The sequence below is a fragment of the Podarcis tiliguerta genome (assembly GCF_965153285.1).
Source record: "Podarcis tiliguerta genome assembly, chromosome: 6".
Lineage (NCBI taxonomy): Eukaryota > Metazoa > Chordata > Lepidosauria > Squamata > Lacertidae > Podarcis > Podarcis tiliguerta.
This window is the reverse complement of record NC_139539.1, coordinates 33,412,718-33,434,281: the sequence shown is the minus strand read 5'-3', so window position 1 is coordinate 33,434,281 and position 21,564 is coordinate 33,412,718. Positions and strand designations below refer to the sequence as shown.

The following is a 21,564-nucleotide window of genomic DNA, read 5'->3' as shown; positions in this document are numbered from 1 at the left end:
TGGCCGGGGTACCTTCGCTGGCTAGCAAATATTCTACTCCCTCTTCCCCCCATCTCGAGTCTAAAATCTCTGTGACCTGGTTGATGGGTTCCCCTCTTGGCGACCCCCTCCTTGTGGGCGTCTCCCTATACAGGTCTGGTGCCGTGCCCTGCGCCTGAAATCTGTGAGGTGCTTTGTAGGGCGTGAGCACTGATCTATGGAACACTGGGTGCATTCTGGATCCCTCCGGAAGTGTCAACTGGAAGGCCACTGGATTGATCTGTGCCTCGACTTGGTAAGGTCCTAGTTGCTTATGTCCGAGTTTCTTCTTCGCTAACGATCTGGTCGGCACTGCCTGGGCTGCTAACCAAACCCAGTCTCCCACCTGTATGTCCTCCCCAACCCTTCTGTGCTTGTCAGCCTGCAGTTTGTATGCGTGCTTTGCTAGTTCTAACTGCCTCCGAAGCTGTTCGTGAACTTCCTGCAATTCTGACGCTAAGACTTCCGCTGCCTGTGGCTCCCCCTCCCCCAGTCTCTCTAATCCCGGGAAGGTTCTGGGATGCCTCCCGTTGTTGGCGAAGAACGGTGTCACCCCCGTGGACACGTGCTTCGTGTTGTTGTAGGCGAACTCAGCGAGCGGCAGGTAGTCCACCCATGTTGCCGGCTGCTGATTTGCATAGCATCTCAGGTACTGCTGCATGATGGCGTTGACGCGCTCCGCTTGTCCGTTGGTCTGCGGGTGTCTCGCCGACGCTAGGTTGATCTTGACGTTCAGGAAACCCATCAGCTTCTGCCAGAAGTTCGAGATGAACTGTCGCCCCCTGTCGGACAAGATAGACCGTGGCAGACCGTGCACCCTGAAGACGTGGTCTATGAACAGTTTGGCGGTCTGTTCCGCCGTGGCCACCTTCGCGCACGGAATGAAGTGGGCCATTTTGGTGAACATGTCCACCACCACTAGCACTGCCATCTTGCCCCTCGAGCTGGGTAAATCCGTGACAAAGTCCAGGGCCACCCTCTCCCACGGTTCGCTCGGTGTCTGCAGCGGTTCGAGCAGTCCCGCCGGAGGTTTGTGCACTGACTTGGCCCTTTGGCAGGTGTCACACCTCGAGACGTAATCCGCGACTTCCACCCGCATCTTGGGCCACCAAAAATCTCTGGCTACTAATTCTATCGTCTTCTCTTTGCCAAAGTGCCCGGCGGTGGGTGCGTCGTGCAACTGCTGCAGTACTTTCGCGCGGAGGTCGTCTCCCGGTACGTAGAGGGCCCCTCTGCGGATGAGCAATCCGTCGCGTATCTGGAACTCGTCGTCCTTCGCCGTGCCCTTGTGCACCTCCTCCATCTTGGCTTGTGCAAAGGGGTCCTCCTGCAGCGCTCGACGGACAGCTTCCAGGTCCACGGTTGCTGAGGCACACGCCCACGCTTCCGGTGTGAAAATGTGCTTGGCCGCTGCTGGTGCCGCCTCTTCGAGGTATTGCGGCTTTCTGGACAGTGCATCTGCCATGATGTTGTTGTCGCCTGGGATGTACTCTATCCTGAAGTCGAAATCCGCAAAGAACTCCGCCCATCGTATGTGCCGCTGGTTCAAGAACCTTGCCGTGCGCCAGTACTCCAGGTTCTTATGGTCCGTGCGAACCTGCACTGTGTGTTTGGCTCCGATGAGGAAGTGCCGCCATGCCTTGAATGCTGCATGAATGGCGAGCAACTCCCTGTCCCAGATGGTGTAGTTCTGCTCTGACTTGCTGAGCTTTCGAGAGTAGAAGGCACACGGTCTCCAGTCCCCATGCGGGTCCTGCTGCAACAGTACTGCACCCACGGCTCTGTCTGAGGCGTCCGTTTCAACTCTCATCGGTCTGCTGGGATTCACGTGCAGTAGCTGCTCTTCGGACGAGAAGAGACGCTTGAGGTTCTGAAAGGATTGCTCTGCTTGCTCCGTCCAGATGAACTTCTTCTTCTTGGAGCTGAGCGTGTCGGTAATGGCCGCTATCTGCATCGCGAACCCCTTGATGAACTTGCGGTAAAAGTTGGCGAAACCCACAAACCGCTGGACCTCCTTCCGATTGCGCGGGCTCTTCCAGTCCAACACTGCGCGAACCTTGGCGCTGTCCATGGCGAGCCCCTTGTCCGACAACTTGTAGCCCAGGAAATCTACCTCCTTCCTGTCGAACTGGCACTTTTCGAGCTTGGCGTACAGCCTATGCTCCTGCAGTCTCTGCAGAACTTCCTTGACGTCTCCCTCATGGGTCTCCTCTGATTCTGAGAATATCAGGATGTCGTCCAAGAAGCAGACACATTTCTTGTAGAGGAGACCCGCCAGTACGTGATGCATGAAGGCTTGAAAACAGTGGGAGCCATTTTGTAATCCAAAGGGCATAACTCTGTATTCATAGGTGCCCAGGGGCGTGAACATGGCAGTCTTCCATTCGTCGCCCTCTCGTATGCGAATCAGGTTGTACGCCCCTCGCAGATCCAACTTCGTGAAAACGCGTCCTTTCCTCACCGTTGCGAGCAGGTCGTCTATTTTGGGCATAGGAAAGGCCGTGGGCTTGGTCTTGGAATTTAAGATCCTGAAGTCTACTACAAGCCTCTTTTGGGGCGTGTCCTTCTTCTTCACAAAGAATACAGGACTGCCCCCCACTGCCTTTGACTCCCGGATGAAACCGCGCTTCAAGTTGAGGTCTATGAACTCCCTGAGTTCCTGCAGCTTGTCTTCAGACATGGAATACAGTTTCCCGGTTGGCAGCGTCGCCCCTGGCAGGAGGTCAATCTTGCAGTCATAGGGCCTGTGGGGAGGCAGCTTGTCCGCTTCTTTCTCGCAGAAAACCTCCAAAAACGCTGCATACTTGAGAGGCACTGCTTGCAGCGTGCCTAATTGTAGCTGCGGGTCATCCTCTTCCCCTTCCGGGTTAGGCAGAATGCAATGTTCCGCACAGTAGGAGGAGCCGAAGGTCAGTTGGCGCTGGTACCACGCCAAAGCTGGGCTGTGCCTGTGCAGCCAACTCATGCCCAATACTACAGGCGTGTCCGACAGGTGGGTGACATTGAAGCTGATGACTTCTCGGTGATTCCCAATTTGCATCACCATGGGAGGCGTTTGCTGCACCACTTGCCCCCCCCAGCAATTCCCTGCCATCCACCGTGACAACCTGCAGAGGCAGCGTGGCTGGCAGTAGTGCTACGTTGTGCTGTTGAATGAAATCCAGTCCTATAAAGTCTGCGTTACTACCAGAGTCAATGGTAATTGGCACTTCCATAGTGAGTCCATTGGGCAGTTGGAGCGACGCTGTAAGCTACACCACTGGTTTGGGTGGGAGGGGGTCTGTGGGCTGCAAAATTGCTGGGGATTGCTTCATTGACTTGTCTGGCTGGACCCCAGTGCCTCTTCCTCCAGCCAGACTCTGTCGTTTCCCTGCTGTGGTGCTCTCTGCTGAGTTGCGTCTGTGACTGTTGCAGAGGCTGCAGTGTGCTTATGGAGCCTCTGGGGACACTCTTTCGCCATGTGCTGAGCACTGTCGCAGATGTAGCACTTCCTGTTCCCTCTAGGAGGCTTCGCTTTGACTGCTCCCGGTGTTAGGGCTCTGGTAGCTGACTGAGCCCTGGCACCTCCAATCTCCATCGGTTCTTCTCCCCCTCCCTGCGAGGGTGTGGATTGCGCACGCGCTGCATCTTTGGGAAAGAGGGGAGGTGCTCTGGCTGGCGTACGTCCCCAACGTCCTTCTTCTCTGTTCCATGGACGTTCTTCCAGACGCACCCCAATCTCCAGCGCCCGCTGGACCACTTGCTGAGTGCTCTTTGATCTCCCCCCCCTTGCAATCTCATCTTTCACATTTGCATTCAAGCCTTCCCAAAAAAGGTCTCTGACTGGAGCAGAATCCTTCTCCCATCCCAGCGCATGGACTAATCCAAAAAAGCGGGAATGGTACTGCCTCACAGTGGCTCTGCCTTGTTTGAGCCCATGTATGTCTCTTCTGGCAATATCGATGTCTATCTTTGATAAAAAACACGAATCCATCGCTTTAATGAAAGCATCCGCATCTTGGAGCGCCGGATCATTATCTCTCCACAAATTCCTCAGCCACGCTTTGGCTTCCCCATGCAAATGGGACAAGATAAACCACACTTTCTCTCGCTCATCTCTAAAGTCTTTTTCCAGCAGACCCAGCGCAAACAGCAGGTCTGCTCGGAAGTTAGGGTACTGCTGTAAACTCCCGTCGAAATGAGATACCAGGCTGCCTCCTCTTCTCCCCAGCCCGATGCCCTCTGATTTGGGTCCCGGTTGCCCCTGTTTATAAAGCACTTCCAACCTGGCTTGGAGATCCCTGCAGGCGGTATCCATTTCCTCTTCCCTTTTCCTGGATGCAAGTACCTCCGCGTTGAGTTGACTCACTGCATTTCGCAGGTCTGTTAGTTGCTGTTCTGTAGTCATCTTGCCTGATTTGTGTGAGCTCGCGAAGCACCAATCCTCTTCCCTTGCTGCGCCGACTCACGCTGCGAGGTTCTTGGTGCAAAACTTTTTGGAGATGGAGCTTACTGTCAGAGCTGGCTCCTGGTCCCAGCTCACAGAGGACCAACGCTAGCCGGTAGTAATGTATAAAAGTCTTTATTGAAGTACAGTTTCCATTTCCAATCCGCAGCGTCCCAGCTCTACGTCTAGGGTTCAGACCGGCGAAGCTCCATCTGAATCTCCGCCCCCTGTACACCAGTTTAAGACTCTAACCTTACTCCACCTCTTCCGTCTCTCCTTCCTCCTCTGGGTCCTGCTACCCCCCGGGGTCCCTTCCTTCCTGGACTCTTCCGACGCAGACGTTGACCCCCCTGACTCCTCCCGCTCTCTTCGGCGGGCTTTAGGACCTGGCTCCCTATCCGGGCTGCCAACTGTGCCGCCCTCCTGTACATTTGAACTTGGCGCGCGCGCGCAGCCTTCAACCTTCCTCTTGACCGTTTCCTCGCTCCCCGACGGAGGCGTGGTCAATCCTCCCTCATGTTCTCCCGCTGGCAGCGCGCCGCCTGATCCCGATGCCTGGGACTCCTCCCCCCTACTGCACTCTGGTGTGGACGCTGGTCCGGATTTCCAACTGCTGCTCTCTGAGTCCCCTCTGGCCCCTTCTTCCTGGGGTGTCCCCCTAGGCACCCCCCTTGCCCTGACCATGGGAGCCCCTTTCTGTGAATCATCCGATTCACTGGAAAGACTCAGAGACCTCGGACCGCTGTCATCGCTGACATTTCCTTCGGACTCCTCCCCCTCGCTCTCCATTTCCTCCCTTTCCTGTGCCTCTGCTCCTGAACCCCTGACAGTATGTAACCCGAGGTACCACTGTACTGGCTCTCTCAACCTGCATCCTACAAAACGCTCCTGGTAATTCTAGTCCATATACTCTGCATGCTGTTCTAAGATTACAGCCTTTTTCTGGCAGGTCTCCTGGGCCTTTTAACAGCTCCATGCCCTGGCAACAGTTATACACATAAAGCACTCTCCATCATTAAACCGTCATGACAGGCTGCATTTGTCACATTTCTGTATCCTTTTCTTTTTTACAAAAGTTGATACTTTCTACATCCTCCAGGCTTTTCCATGCTTTTTAAATCTGGATTTAAAGGGGAGGCATTTAAATTGCAGTCATATACTCACTTACTTTGGAGTAAGTCCCACAGTAGGGTCTTAATTGTGCTCAACTGTTCTGCTTTTATTGTTTTACTAATCCACCTGGTTTTATGCAAGCCATTCTGGGAACATCAAATAACTAAAGGCTCAACTACAGGCATGCAGGGGAAAGCAATGGCAGGATGTTTGTGTTGTCAAGTTTAATATTATTTGCAAAAACAAAAAACAAAAAGTGGTACCAGCCCCACTACCCTTTTGTGGTTGATTCCTCTTATTTTCCCAAGCAGAGAAGGTGAGGTTGGGTGGGGAGAGGTCTGTACAGAACGTACATGGGGTGGGGCAGGGCTAGTGGTTATGATGCTTTTCCCCACTTTTCTCATCCCCTGGCGGTGGGTAGGTAAGAGTGCCATTTCACAAACACCATGCCTCTGATGGACTATACCCCACAAAAACTTAAGCTATAATAAATGAGGTGGTTTTAAGGAGCCACCCCTTCCTTATTTTTGCTGCCAATGGACTTAGAACAGCTCACCCTCTTGGAAATTATGTGGGTGGCTAACAGATAACAGGCTTCAAGAAAGGGCACCATAATCCCCCCCCCTTTTCACAGCTGCACAGCAGACATAAAAATTGTGTTTAGTGCAGCTTTATCAATGCAGCATGAGGAACATCTGTTTTTCCACCTGTCAGCCAGCAGTTCAGCGAGACACAGGAGCTCTAGAAAAGGACATTTTAACACAAATACACATACCCATATCCAGTGCCGTATTTACATATAAGCTAAACAAGCTATAGCTTAGGGCCGCACTTTCTTGGCCAACCCCCCCAAAAAAAAATTAAAGAAAAAACAAAACTTGGATGTACATTTCCAAAATATAAGATAAAAAACAACTAAAATAGATGAGTCTTTGTAAACTGGGTATCTAAAGGAACTTTTGTTATTTCCAAATGCCAATGTGTTTGCATTAAGTTTGTTATGAATAAAAATCATTTTAAGTTAGAGCTTAATAATTATTTCACTATTAATATACTTCTTAATTGTTTTTCAGTTCAACAATTACTTCGATAAAATATATATTTTGTTATGAACAATTGGTCAATAAATTACCGTACTGTTTAGCATATATTCAGCACAAAAAACAGCGACAATTTGTTGTTGACAAAGGACAGCTGGACATATAAAGTGCCCCATTACCTTCAATAGCTTAGGGCCTCATCAAACCTAAACCCGGCCCTGCCCATATCCCTGCCCCTCAAGGAGCCACCCTTGGCCATGAATATTATTAGCCCTTATATGCCATGCCAAGGAGGGGGTCGGTATTTGAAATCAAATGGCAACGGAGCGGTGACCAGGCAACACGAGATGTCCCTCCCCTCGGGTCAACTGACGGCCAACTGCTCTCGGTTTCAAATTCTACGCATTTACTCACCCAGCCGCCGCTCCATTGACAGGCAGGTAGGAAAGAACGGCCGCCGCCGCCGCCGCAGCTCAGCCGGCTGTGCGTCTCCCGCCTCTACAGAAGGCGCGCTGCGATTGGCCAGAGCTGCCGCAACCCACCCAATGGTAGGAAGAGGCTGGGCTCCCTCGCTTTCCCCGGTCCCGCTCAGTCGCCGGCTGCTCAAAATACGGTACTCTATGGGTCACATTGGCAGCCCGTTCACCGTTAATCTCCTTCCTTTCAGCGCTCCACTCCTTCCTTCTGCACTCGCAGCTCCGCTCTACCAGGTCCTCAGCCTGGAGCATATTTTAAAGGCGCAGCTTGTGTGTGTTTTGATTGGTGAGCAATCAATCAAAAGCTTCATTCTGCAGGTGGCTGGCAACAAGGCTAGCTGCCATGATCTCGGAACCAACAGAGCCGTTTGAACGGGCTGCTACAAGTCTACATGAATTCCTGCTTTCTTGTGCACTCCTTTGTCCAATGTTGCTGCATTGTACCTGCCAATATTTTGGGAATAGTTTCTGCTGAAGGTATTGGATGGGTTAAAAATGTAAGATGAGAAGGCACCCCACTTGAGCCTGTGCAACGATGCAGGCAAGAATTTATATATCGGGTATAAAGGTAAAGGGACCCCTGACCATTGGGTCCAGTTGTGGCTGACTCTGGAGTTGCGGTGCTCATCTTGCTTTATTGGCCGAGGGAGCCGGCGTACAGCTTCCGGGTCATATGGCCAGCATGACTAAGCCGCTTCTGGCGAACCAGAGCAGCGCACGGAAACGCCGTTTACCTTCCCGTGGGAATGGTACCTATTTATCTACTTGCATTTGACGTGCTTTCGAACTGCTAGGTTGGCAGGAGATATTGGGTATAGGGTGGTATTTCAATTCAATTCAATTCAAAAAATAAGTAAGTAAGAGTTTCATGGATGGCGCTTAAAGCAAGATTTATGTTTGTGTCTCTTGGGGGTCAGTGGAGCCCTGCTTTTTCTGACCTTGTCAGCCTACATCTAGGATAAAAGAAAAGGGCTACTTTTCAGATAAATAGTTATGTTACATCTCTGTTTAGAACATGTGAGGGGAACTTTTGGTGAACCACACCTCCCGCCACCCTCAGCCCTTGGCCATGCTTGCTGGGACTGATGAGAGGTGTGGTTTTGCAGCATCTGGAGAGTCAAAGGTTCCCCAAACCTGCTTTAGAACCACTGATGCCTGCCTGCTGTATCTTGGCAGCAAAGAAAGCTTTAGGGCTCTCCAGGAGAAGTAATGTGAAACTTCTCAGGAACTTGGTTTGTGGGGCAGGCAGTTGCTCATCTCAGCACAAGCCCAGATACCTCAGTGCAAGACCAGCTTCAGTTCAGCGTTATTTGATACTCTGTACTGGCTGAGGGAGAAATGAGAAAGGGATGGCTTACATATAATGTTCCTTTTTCCCTGGCTTTCTCCCCTTTCCCCAGCCCTATTGGGGCTCTTGTACCTTTAGAAACTGTGCAAAAAGGCACATTGTTTTCAATTACTATGTATGCCTCTTTTCCAGGAAAATCTGCAGAGGTGAGAGAGTGAAAGGTGCAAGATGGACTATGTTCAGCACAGGATAAGTTAATGCTCCACAACAAAAGAAATCCTAAAACAATTTGCCTTATGCCAAAATATTTTGTTTTTTATATTGTAGGTTGTACTGGACTATTTGGATCTATTTTATCACTGTTATTAAGGAAAATGCGAGCCAATTTGAGCATAATATGTACAGAAAGATGGTCTATCAATAAAATTCTCCCCCCACCCCCTTGAAAACTTGCTGTGGTTGTGTGCAAGTTTATTCCTACTGCTCGGTTACTCTTACTGGCTGCAGTTCGGTACACTGGCGCATAAGCCTTGAATGCCGCTGAGGTCAATGAGAGAAAAAGCATGCATAATAAAATCCATAGTTTGCACCAGATGTGGGGAAAGTTTTTCAGACCAAAGGCCACATTCCCTTCTGGGCAACCCCTTCTGGGGCCACATGCCAGTGGTGGGCAGGGCCCCAGGTAAAAGTGGGTGGCGCAGCAAAGGTAAATGCTACCTTTGTACAGTAGTTCAGTTTTAAACACACATATCTGCTCCATCTTCCATCCAGGCAAGCAAGAGGAATTATCAGTGTTCGGCAATACATTCTGGCCATTCCGGGATGGATAAGGTTAGTGAAAAGTGTGGCTGGGTGGGGTGGGTGGGAGGGGGAGAGGGTGCTGCTGAGAAGCAGGTTACAAGGGGAAGAGTTCAGAGGGCCAAATGGAGATTCCTCACCCTTTGTTTATGCCTTCTTCTTTTGCAGCTTGCTGGAGCTGATGGGCGTTGTTTAGCGAGGTTCCTCACACCTGATTTAAACACTGTAAGAGCTTGGAAATACCCTATTTTCCCCAAAATAAGACAGTGTCTTATATTAATTTTTGCTCCCAAAGATTCGCTAGGTCTTATTTTCAGGGGATGTCTTATTTTTCCATGAAGAAGAATACGGTACACATTTATTGTCTAATTGTGAGTCAGCCAGACTCCGTCAGGGCAGCTTATCCTTGTGGCGGCATGGGCTCTCTGATTTATAGAGACCTTGCACTGCCTGAACAGCTCCGGCTGTGCTGCGGCCAATCAGTGAGCTGCACGGCGGCGCCCGCCGCTATGGTCCAGAGGAGTCAGACGCCTTATGGTAGCTTCGGGGGCCTTATATTCTGGGGAGGCCTTATGTTCGGGGGGAGGCCTTATTATAGGGGAGGTCTTATTTTCGGGGGATGCCTTATATTACAGCGAGAGGCAAAACTGGAAGTAGGTCTTATTTGGGGGGATGTCTTACTTTCAGGGAAACAGGCACCTCTTCTTGATATCTGTGCTCTTGAGGCTCATACTAGCTGATTTGATACACTTTTGAACTACATCTCTCACAGCCAAGCCTCTTATTTCACAGGTAAGGAACACACATGCATACTTTTAATTCAGGTGGGATCCTCCACCTACCTCTTCTGTCTAGTGGTTCCAATCCAGCCCATCCTCTCCTTCTCCACCAGTGGAGGCTGGCATGGCCGTCCAACGCACATGGAGCACTTTAGGCTGCAATCCTACACCCACTTACATGAGAGTAGGTTCCACTGCACTCAATGGGACTAACTTATGAGTAAGCATATATAAGATTGCAGTATTAAACAGGCAAAAAACCACCAGCAGCCATTTTGACACCTATATAAATATGTACCACAGCTCTCTCAAACTGTTTTCCTTACATTTTCCTTGCTCTGCAAGTGCCCTTTCCATGGTATATATGTAATAGCATATACCACAACATACCAGTCATCTGAAAAAGGACTTTGTAAGAAACAAGAGGCAGCTAGCTTGGTTTCCTGAAGAACTCGTTCCATGATATGTGTTTTTTTGGGAAAACCTTCCCTAATTGATACTAAGAAAATGGGTAGTCAGTGAAGCAAAACTACACAGTCATTTAAGTCTGCAGCACAAAGATAAAAGCAGTAACCCTCCACCACAGCCAATACTGCATTACAAGAAAGAGTCACAGTTTTTCTATGTATTTTGGGTTTGCAGGAGAGCAACCAAATATTGAAATGGCAAATGAGAGTAAAAGCACAATCCTATGCACGTCTACTTGGATATGCTATTAAGTTCATTGGGGCTTTATGCAGAACTACAGCTTGAATGAGGTGCAATGCATAGGATCAAAACATGCCATGCCCATCATTCACATGGCTCAACATGCTACTAGTATATATCCTAGCACCAGTGCTTTTTTTCTGGGGGGACGCAGGGGTATGCATACCCCTAAACATTTTGCGAATCTAAGTTTGGCCTCATTGAGGGGCAGTATTTCAATACGAGTAGGAAAATGAGAGTACCCCTAAACATTTTTTAAAGGAAAAAAAGCATACATTCATTGCATTGTTAGTGCAAATGTTCTTTGGAGCCATAGACTTCCCCCCTCCACATTCCAAACCAGTCTGTTCCACGCACAACATACCATCCAAGATATATCTGAGAAAGGAAGCTAATACAGTGGTACCTCGGGTTAAGTACTTAATTTGTTCCGGAGGTCCGTTCTTAACCTGAAACGGTTCTTAACCTGAAGCACCACTTTAGCTAATGGGGCCTCCCGCTGCTCCCACGCCACCGGAGCACAATTTCTGTTCTCATCCTGAAGCAAAGTACTTAACCCGGGGCACTATTTCTGGCTTAGTGGAGTGTGTAACCTGAAGCGTATGTAACCTGAAGCGTATGTAACTCGAGGTACCACTGTACATGTAATGTGCATTAAAATGTTGGTCAGCAAAAAGAGACAACCACTACTTTCATTTCAGATTATTATTTTTATTAGATTTCTGCATCAACTTCAGTAGAGAAAGGCTGATAAAAAATGCATTCAGAAAGCAGGCCAAACTAGAACACGTTTCATTAACAGAACAAGGGCTAATAACATTTACAGCCAGAGGGAATGGCTAGATGGTGAACATATTTGCTTTCCCATGATATCTGATGCTGTCAGATATCAACCACGCTGCGAAGGAGGACTATGTTTATTTATATTTCTACCACCATTTGAAGAGTTAATGAAGTCTCTTATACAAACTTTAACACATAGGCTTTAAAAGGTGGAAATAAAAACAATTTTGCACATCCATTTCACCAGAAACTGGGCACGTGTTTCCAGTGGGGGTATCAGCACAGGAGGCACGGCTATTTTGCAGCTCTGTGTCTTCAGGCCTTGCTTTGATCCCTGCAAGTTCCCAGGAGTGGCCAGGTGCTACTCTTCAATAGACACTTTGACACACCACTTACCAAAGGTCCGAACTCAGTGTAAACAGTCATTCCCATGGCTAGTGAGAATGCCCATATTTACATTAGGCAGGAGGACAGAGCATCTATTAGATGCATAATGTACCCATGGCACCACAAGGGACAAAGGTTAGAAAAGCTTCGCCTCCAAGTAAGGGCTTATTCCATGTATTTGAAAGGGCTCTCAAATTGTTCTTTCACCCTCCCTTGCTTAAAGCAGCACGGTGTTGCTTGGTGAGTCTGCAGAGTCCTAGTGCTGAGGTAGACCACATGTGCTGTGTTTGGTAGCTTGGGGAGTGTTGCTTGCTCAGCGGCAATGATATCCTGAAGACGTTTGGGAGAATTTGACCAACCACACTAGCTCCAAGGTGTCCTCTATCTGCTGTCTGGTGTTCCTGCTGGATCCCTACAATTCTCACATTAATCCCTCCTAGGAAAGACACTGCACTCCTTATCAGAGCTTGGGAATAGAAAGAGAATATTATCATGCTTCAGGCAAAGAAGTAGCAGCACACTGAAACGGGGAAATTCCCCACAGGAACCCAAGGTGGCACCTGCCTGTCACAGCAATGACCACCAATAGGCACAGCTCTCATTCATTGTAAACGTTATTGTAGGTCTACTAAATGTGAGGGAGAAGCCGTCTCATGATTCTTTGTGCTACTCTTATCAAGGCCTGGTATGGTCATCTGAGTGTACCAAGTTGCCAACTTGGTTGAAACAAATGTCTGCAGCCTGGGCAATGGTTTGGAACCCGTGTTTCCAAAAACAGACTGACAGCATGCTCCCTGATTGCATACCATTAGTAAACACCTTAGAAAAGTACAAAGGTTAAGAAAGTGATAGAACTAAATAATAATCCACCAGTATTTGCCGATATACCCTTCAGTATGCAATTGTAAATAGTTTCTGACATGGTGAGGTGGGAAGGCTACAGCTGTGAACTTTTTAAAGGCACCAATATGCTGCTTTCTGGGACACAAAAATAATCCAGAAAAATAGGCACCAGGTGCCACTAATTTCTTCTGATCTAAAATTCCAAACTAATCATTTTATTATTTCTGGAAAGCAGCTGAGGACAGGTATAACAATTTCATGCACAGAGAAGACATGCAGGGAAGTGAAAATTCACCAGAAAGCAAGAGTTCAAGTCTGACTTTGATTAAAAAGAAAGAAAAAGACAGGTCTACTTGCAGAACTGGCTCTCAGCCCTGTTTCCAAGAAGGCACTTAGAGGTAAAAAAAAAAAAAAAAAAAAAAAAAAGGAACCAAGCAACAACAGATGGTATTTGGGAAGCAAGACTGATTTCTCCAAGCTTGGCAACTCTGATGAAGTCGGTGATGAAAGAGAGAAAAGTCAGAATGTCATTGCTGCTCTGAGGCCGAACAAGCAGTGCCCATTAATTCAAAATAATTGCATGTGTGTGCATGTGTATGTCCCTGCTGCTCTACTTTCACAGCACTGCCCAATCTGTCTGTGTGGATACCACATCCCCACCCTTGGCTTGCAACCCACGGCTCAGTTATCAGCACTATTCAGCAGACAAGGGTGAGGTCTGCACAGGACAGAGCCATTCCACAGAAATGACAAAAGTGGAGAAGTTGCCAGCTTGGAGTCTTTTCTGAACTGGTGCCATCCCACGACTTTGCTCTGGTATTCATAGTTTCCATTTAGCAGAGGGAGTAGGTATAGTTCTCTCTGCCAATAAGGAATGCGACAGTCAGAATGAAGCAGAGTAGAACTCTTCCTTCAAGCTGCATTCAGGTTAATGGCTCACTTGTCTCATAAGTATAAGGCAGGTATGCAAATGAAAATTGGGCTCAGCTAAATGGGGCTTCCTGGGTTGATCCTGAAGCTTAAAACTGGGAGGGCAAGGCATTTCCCAGAGCGGATGGTAGCTGACAAGGATCAGCACAACTGTGAAAACACTGTAGAAAGTTGCATTACAGGGTCTGGGACGACACTCCTAGTTCCTGAAATGGGATCCAAATGCACAAGTTGTCCCTGAGTTGTCAGGGAAAAAAGAAAGGTCAGGATTGGAAAATGGAGGAGGTAGGGACAAAAGCAGAGCTCACAGATGGAAGGGTAGGGTAGTCTATGGAAAGGCCCAGAAGTTCTTGTTCTCTAGTGACTGTTCCGCATTTGGCTTCATTTGAGAATTTGTGGGCATTTTAATGGAGAAGATGACCTGACTCCTAAGGGAAATACTAATTATTCAAATAGAAGAGCAAAGTAGAAATGCTTAGAAATAAATAAAAGGACACATATACCACTCGCAGCTACAGTGGGCTTTACTCCCCCTGCCAAAATCTTATGTTTCACATGGAAAATTGGCAGAAATTCCTGAAGTCTTCATTTAAAAATATTTTCATCTAGATGACAATTTTGGACCAACGATGCACACCCTCTTCACACACAGACTGCAGTATATCCATCTATTTCTGACCCCCCCACCTGAAAATCTCAGATAAAAATGATGTGCGATGCAGACAATTCTGCTTCACTGACAAAACAGGGACCTTGTTAAGCCTCTCAGGGTCTTGGAAGTGTCTTTCATAAGCTGGGAGCTGGGCTTGGGCGCTAGGAGCATGTGCGGCCTGCAGCAAATGACCTCTTGTGTGAGTGGGGCGAATTGTGCACATGATGCATGGATTCCTGAGACTGTGCCTAGCCCCCAACATGTGAAAGGCATTACCATGTGTCCAGATATTTGAACTGGGCCAAGCAGTAGAGACTGATAAAGTGGTTTAACTGAAATCTAGGGAAAATGGGGTGCACATGAACATATGTTTGGGGAAATGGGAAGAAAAGGATACACATACAACTTGGTGTTTCTCTCTAACACATATGCACACATACACACTTGGGTGCACACTACACTTTCCCTAAGTTCTCAAACCTTTGAAGAAATTTTGATGAACAAAGGCTCATGGGGTACATAGCATTTTAGAAAACACGTGCTCTTTCACTAACCCGTTCTTTTTGAAGGCCTACTCTCACATGAAACAAAACAAAAGAACTGAATATGAAAAAGGACAAAATAACAGAGTTCTGACTCCTAAAATGGCAGCTTGCCAGAAATGGGCTCCATATATATAAATATTCCAAGGATGCAGCTCAAGGTCCCAGTGATTGTGATGAATCAAGACTGCACCATAAAATATTTCCCACCAACTGGCTGGTTTAATTCCATCGGATTATTTTTCTCCATGAAACATTTTTAGTAGAAATAAATAGAAACAATGTAAAACACAGAGGCAAACAGTAAACTAACTCCTGAGGTATTTCAATCATACAGCGTTCTTTTTCACCCACAATGCATCTTGGATAATAATAGCATGACTTGGTCACACGTAGGTGGAGGACCTGACTGTAATGCTCTGCTGGAAACCAGCCTCAGATTCTCAGAAAGAATTGGTGGAAATAAAGGGTGTTGTATTGCTGCTTCTCTCATTCCAAAATCTTGACCCGCCCCCACTCGGTTTGCCAGAACCCCAGGGACAGGATTTCCAGAAAGGTCAGTGCATGTTAGCCAGAGAAGCTAGCTTTTTCGCGGGCATCACCTTTATAAAGTGGCTCCTATGCACACATAGTCCCAGGAGACTGAGCAGCCTCTGTTCAAGCAATAAGTCTGGGTCAACTACCTTCATTCCTAAAACAGGGATAAGGCAAAGATAGACCATTTGACATTTACTTTCAAAACTAATCTCTAAAGGCTAGTTTGGCGGCTACATCTTACTGTGCTACAGATGACATGGAAGGATGCTCACAGCATGCTGTACTTTAACCACCCAGAGTTTCTCATTTTTGTCTCTAGTCCTTTCCAAACAATCAATTTTTTAGCAAAATAAATGTCCAGGCTTGGATTCACTGGAATGCTAAGTAATATCCTGTCAACACAAGGATTCTCACATGAGCAGTGGGACTCTGCCCCGTCCTCTTCCCTCCTACCCTTAAGCCTGTTCTGGGGGTTCCCCAACTGCCCAACTGGAGCAGATTTGGGGAGGACATGGGACATACATGGGGTGAGAAGGGGGAAGTCCCATTGTGCAAGCGAGAATCCTTTTGCCACAGTTATTACCAGTTTGTTGCACAGAGTTCAAACAACTTCCCTGTAGCTTCTCAGCATAACTGCTTCATGGAACCAACTGACTGTTGTCTGAAATCTCATTAATGCCAAGTAACCCAGTGCCCACCTGCTCCACTCCATGTCTGCAAAATCTCGGGAACATTTATTTTAAATGTAATTTAAAAAAACTGTTCAGTGTCCTCATCAGCTGTGCAACTACAATACTGCAGTGCTCTTTCAGTGCTTGTTTAGTGCTTTTTTTTAACTGTTTCTGTGCTAAGCCAGTGCAGAAATGCTCATGCAGCAAACAAAAAGTTGTGAGCAGCAGCATGATTATACCCTTCGTGATTCTTATTCATGAAGGCTGCAGTCATATGGAACAGAGAGACACATAATGTCTGAATAAATGTGTTTAGGACTGTGTGGCATGGGTGTGACAGAATATGGAAATATTAGTGCACAGTTGTGAAAGGCACAGTTCTTATAGCCAAAAGTAGGAAGGTGTGATATAAACATTAAATAAACTTGTGTGATTATGATGCTAGGTACCCAATGTAGTTGGGAGCACAGCTTTTCAATTGTGCAGAAAGGACCTTTCCTTTTGCGGATATTAAAAATAATTAAATCAAAAGGCACAAAGTGGTGTTTATTAGAGAAAACAGCAATAATCAGGAAGTCCAGTGTATATAGAACAAGGTTAAGCTCCTCATCAAGGACAACCTGAGTTTTGGATAAGGAAAAAAGAGAGAGGTCCTTTTCAAAAACATTGCTGCACAGGTCTCGCAAAAAGTTCCCTCGTTCCCAGTTAATTCCATTTTACACTTACTAACTGATTTGACTGGATGCTGCCATCTTTTAAGAAAAGCCTCTACTTTCTTTTGTGCAGGTCAGAGTGTTTCCCATGGAGCCTTCAGGGATTAAAGACAATTCTGCATGTGACAAAGAAAGCTACCGAAACTCTCCAAGGTGAGATGTCCAGGAACAGAGCCAATTGTGTATCATTTACTTCCAATCCAATTGGTTAAATGTAGTCACCTTTGGACACTGTTGGATAAAAACGAGATGGCTTATCAGCAATGAGGAGGCCACTTGGAAAGGGCTTTAGCCTGGGTATGCACCCAAGTGTATATATACTGCAGGAATGTGCATGCAAAAATACAGACACCCACAAAACATACATACAATCATATGGAGTACCATATATACAGATATCTGTGCAGCTGCACCACATGCATCTGTGTGCCTACAAACAAACACACATGTACTTGAACATGGAGATATAGGCACTGATCACCTGCACACATCTGCAAAGTCATGTTTCAAATAAATTTTAGTTTCTAATGCTGCCACTGCATTGAAGAAGACATTGTTACGCCCATCCTATTTGTTTGCTTCAGATTTCCTCGTCTTAATTTAAATGCAAACAATGTGAAACTCTCACGCTCACCAAACATCTACCTCTCATTCTCTCTCTCTCTGTCAGTTGGTTAACGCCACTAATTAAAATGGTTACAGTTGTTAAGCTGAGCGGACAAGTGCACTTGCAGATTCATCCAGAAGTCCTCCGGTCTCTGGTCCCTAGGGTGAAGATAATGCTACGAAGCAAGAGTTCTAGAGCATGTCTCTTGTGTTCCGGATTGCGCAGCAGAGGACCATGCTGAAGACCATGCCAAAGATCTGGAACACAAGGAATGTATTTTAAAGGATGCCCAGGAAATGCGGGGAGATTTTTGTCACCATGTCTGGCAGCTCAGAGAACTTTAGTGATTGCTCTCAGGCAGATGTGGAGAGTCGAGTCATCAGAGAGGAGCATAATCCTTAATGTGAAGCAGGGCATGGCTGATATCGCTTGGAGCATTCCTCACATATCCAGATTTCTGTTAATTTGAAGTGTGTTTCTGTCCATTTGATAACCAAACTAAAATACAATGCTAGTTGCATGAAAGCATATGAGATGCACATTTAAAGAATGCAAATAGCTGCTGGGCGGTGGGGGTTAAACCATGCTAGGTAGATGGGGTCTTAATATTGTCATTTAAACCACAATCCTGATGAAACTATCCCATTCTTTGAGCTGCTATTAGTCCTGTGAGGGAAACCTCTGTTGGCTTCCCTCTGAGGCATGACAGCAGCTTTGGGGGAGAGGAATTTTCATATAAATTGTGGTGTAGGGGAAGGGGTTAAACCACACTTTTCCATCTGCCATGTCTCAGTCCTACTCAGGCTCTCCCTGTATTGCCTTTTTACATTTGAAAAAAATCATGCACATTGCTTCCTTTTATGCAATTAAGGCCACATTTATTCTGGCCCTGAGGATCGGCTACAACTGTCAGTCTTGTGTATAATTATTATCACTTATTTCATTTATGAATTGCTTTCTATGAGGCATCCTGAAACAATTTTCAAATATGCACACACACACACACACACAGAGAGAGAGAGAGAGAGAGAGAGAGAGAAAGAGTTCAAAACAACAGTACAGACATAAAATCAATTCAAATTGATATAATGCTGACACCTAGAGGCTACATGGTACAACTTGCTAAGTAGCCAGCATCAGAGCAGGCAAAACAATGTTCTCAGCAGAATGCATTGAGTCGGGCCCAACTAGACATGAACAGGGCATCCATTTTGTTGTTCATATGTCTGCCCCACTCATGTGCAAAATGGGGTGTGTACAAGTGGCTTGGGGATCTAATTTTAATAGGAGATACTTCCAGTATCAGAGCTGACCAGGGGAGAAAGGTGTCTGAAGCAGAAGAGTATGAAGGGGTTGGTGCAGCCATGTGGATAATCAGGGCTGCCTCTGTCATGTTTTCCGTGGACTGCCATTTGCTCTGATTTAACTCCAAAGAGCGTGTTTTCTGGAAGTAAGAAGCAACGCAAAGGCAAAAGTGCTTGGACCCATGCCAAAAAAGAGCAGGTCAAGTGGAAGACCACTTGGACCCATATTTCAAGGCACAGGGCAAGCAGAAGTGAGGACGAGCCCTAAGTTCCACACATGGGACATCTACATTCATACTCTGAGCTCCTCAGCAACCTGATTTCCACTGGCTTGGAAGGACCTGGGGGATTCGCAAACACATGGCTAGCAACAACAGAAGCAGCAGTACCAGTATTGTCATCAGATAATTACTCACTGTGATCCCAGCAATTCCAATCCCAACAATGCCAACTAAGCGAAGATTTGTGTCAATGAGAGTCTCGATTTCAGTCAGACAACTCTGTTAGAGACATGAAGGTGTTGACAATGCTTTAAACATCAAAGCAGTCTTGAAGAGCCCTTCCGGTTTCTACTAAGGACCAGTTGACACATTCTTGGCGGCAACCATGGGGAAAATCTACCTTAGTAAACCCCTTTCCTCTTCACAACTTCTGCCTCTGCCTGTCCTGTTTGGTGTAGGAATTGCCTTCCCACGTTTGCTGCCTCTGAGCTACCCTTGAGAAGAGTGGCTTGAGGAGCTTCTTGACAGCAGCAGCAGTTCTCACCCATACCTCACCAGCTTTGTCTCTCTGCTCCATCTTGCCTTCCTTTGCCTTTGCTGTGGTTGGGATTCTGGTTTTTGAGGCAACCCAGCACACCACCACAGAAGCAATGCCTTGAACCACCATAATCTCCTAAATGTTTGATATTTGTGTCTGTTATAAGCCCAATTGGACCTCACATCACCACTCTAGCATGCCCGAGCCCTGGGCCCTGATGACATTTATTAAAACTATTCATTTAAGATCGTACACATATTCAATCAAGGCCTACTCAGAATAGACCCACTGAAAGTAATGAGCCTAAGTTAGCAATGTCCATCAACTTCAATAGGTCACCTTTGAGTAGAAATAGCATTGAATAGCACCCATAAAGTTTTGCTGTGATTTTGATGTTGCTCTTCTTATAATTTGCTTGGTGAAATCTGTAAACAAGGATCAATTTGCTGCTGCTTCCTTCTGACAGGTACAAGTATGCAAGAAGCAATCTTGGGCATACCAGCTACATTCGTTCTCTCCTTTCCTTATTGCAGCTTCTCCTAGTTATTTCCTGTTTGGTTTTCTCACAAAGTTGTGTGGCATTTGTGTGCCAAGAATTGAAGCAGAGAGGAACAGTGCAGAGGAAGGGAGTCGGTGTGCCACAACGGCAAATGCTACGAATAATGTATGCTGCTTAATTTCACCTAATACAGAATTAAGACCTCCAAGAGGATTCATGGCTTACCTAGGTGGAACCTGCTATGAAAGTTTGGGCACCTTTATTTAATTCAGCCAGGTTCCATCAGATTCTGCTAGGCCTCTTGTTTGTCAAGAGACCTTTAAGGACTGCACTGCATGGATTTACCCTTTCTTGCAATGCCAGGGTCCTAGGGAAAGTCCCCTCTCCCATAAAGCTGCCATTTGGGCTGGGAAGAAGCGCAGATAAATACAGATAAATGTATTTCATGTGTAGCCTAATTTGGCCTTGTTTCTCGGTGTGACATGGAGCAGGAATACATGTGAATCAGCAAGCAAGTATCAAGGATAAGGGAAGCAAGCAGGCTGCCAATGAATTTGCTCTCCCTTCATTAAGTATTGCTTGTGCTTTGCAGTGGTATTGTTCAGATCTATAGAGATGCCCAGAGTTAGCAGGGTTGACGGCTGCTAGAAAGTCAATCCTGCTGGTATACTCCTCAGTAGCATCTCAAATGACTAATGGAAAGAAAAAAGACCAGTGCCAAATGGCCCTTGTCCAGAGCATTTCATCTGGCTTCCCACCAGCTTCTCTGACTTACATGTCTTATCACATCCCAGGGTTATTTTTTGCAACATGTCCATCAGAGCCACTTACTCTGGGCTGTTCAATGTCTTTTGGACAGGTGGGCTTCACTGCAGCATCATTTCCTCCTCTCCCACAGCACTGAAGCTGGAAAGACAGAGATAACATGTTAAAAAACAACCACCAAACACCAGACAGATTTTTTAAATAAAGAAATCCCCCCCGTAAATAATAAATTTCTTTATTATATTTATGAGTCAGTCCATAACAGTGTTCTCTCATCAACTTGTAAATTCACATTAAACTCTTGTTCCAGGCTGAAGTTTCATACACTCCAAAATATACTTGCACCAATAATATTGCCCAGAGTCTCTACCCTTCTACTACTGTTTTTTTCTGTTTGTTGTGCATCTCTTTGATGGAGTACTACCTCCTGAACACTTGGTTTAGTGCAACCAACAGTGGGGAAACCTTCATCTGAGCACAGCTGTAGGCTGGACATGATGATAGTTTAAAGAGATTTGAAACTGGCCTGATGTGTCCATATCTCCCTGTGATGTTTCCTCACTGGCTTTCGTAGCACTGAAAATGCAGGCAATATTAGTTCCTAACAACATCCTTAGTTGGTACAGCAGTAACAGAGGTTAGGCCAAAGGTAGTGTCCCCAACAGGCTGCTTAACTAGGAAATTAATTGGACTTCTAAGCAGACATGTTTAGCATATTCTTGTTAAATTTTTTTTTTAACAGTATTGCTGGGGGAGGGGGGGCGCCGGGGGAGGAGGGAAGAAGTGCTGAAAATCTGCTGAACCTGCCAATTTGAATGTATTTCATTAAGCTCAGTTTTCAGCAAAGTCAATTAAGCCAAATGAATTCAAGCACAACCATGCAAACTAAAGGACTTATTGAAGTCAGGGTTCACATACTATTCCAA

General features: G+C 46.6%; 1 protein-coding gene and 1 long non-coding RNA gene across 2 annotated transcripts in view; one reads left to right on the top strand and one right to left on the bottom strand.

Annotated features, from left to right (window-relative positions):
* Positions 1-9,559: 9,559 nt before the first annotated feature.
* Positions 9,560-16,069, top strand: LOC310679407. Its single transcript, XR_014512218.1, has 2 exons — positions 9,560-13,851; positions 13,951-16,069. It is a non-coding gene; the product is annotated as an uncharacterized lncRNA (long non-coding RNA).
* TSPAN2 (tetraspanin 2) overlaps positions 11,337-21,564 on the bottom strand; it is a 67,383-nt gene continuing 57,155 nt past the window's right edge. Inside the window, exons 6-8 of the mRNA XM_083444604.1 lie at positions 20,705-20,779; positions 19,032-19,115; positions 11,337-17,568 (exon numbers count right to left, since the gene is read on the bottom strand). Of these exons, the coding sequence (XP_083300730.1) occupies positions 17,503-17,568; positions 19,032-19,115; positions 20,705-20,779 (225 nt within the window). The 3' untranslated portion in view covers positions 11,337-17,502. The remainder of the gene's footprint in view (positions 17,569-19,031; positions 19,116-20,704; positions 20,780-21,564) is intronic.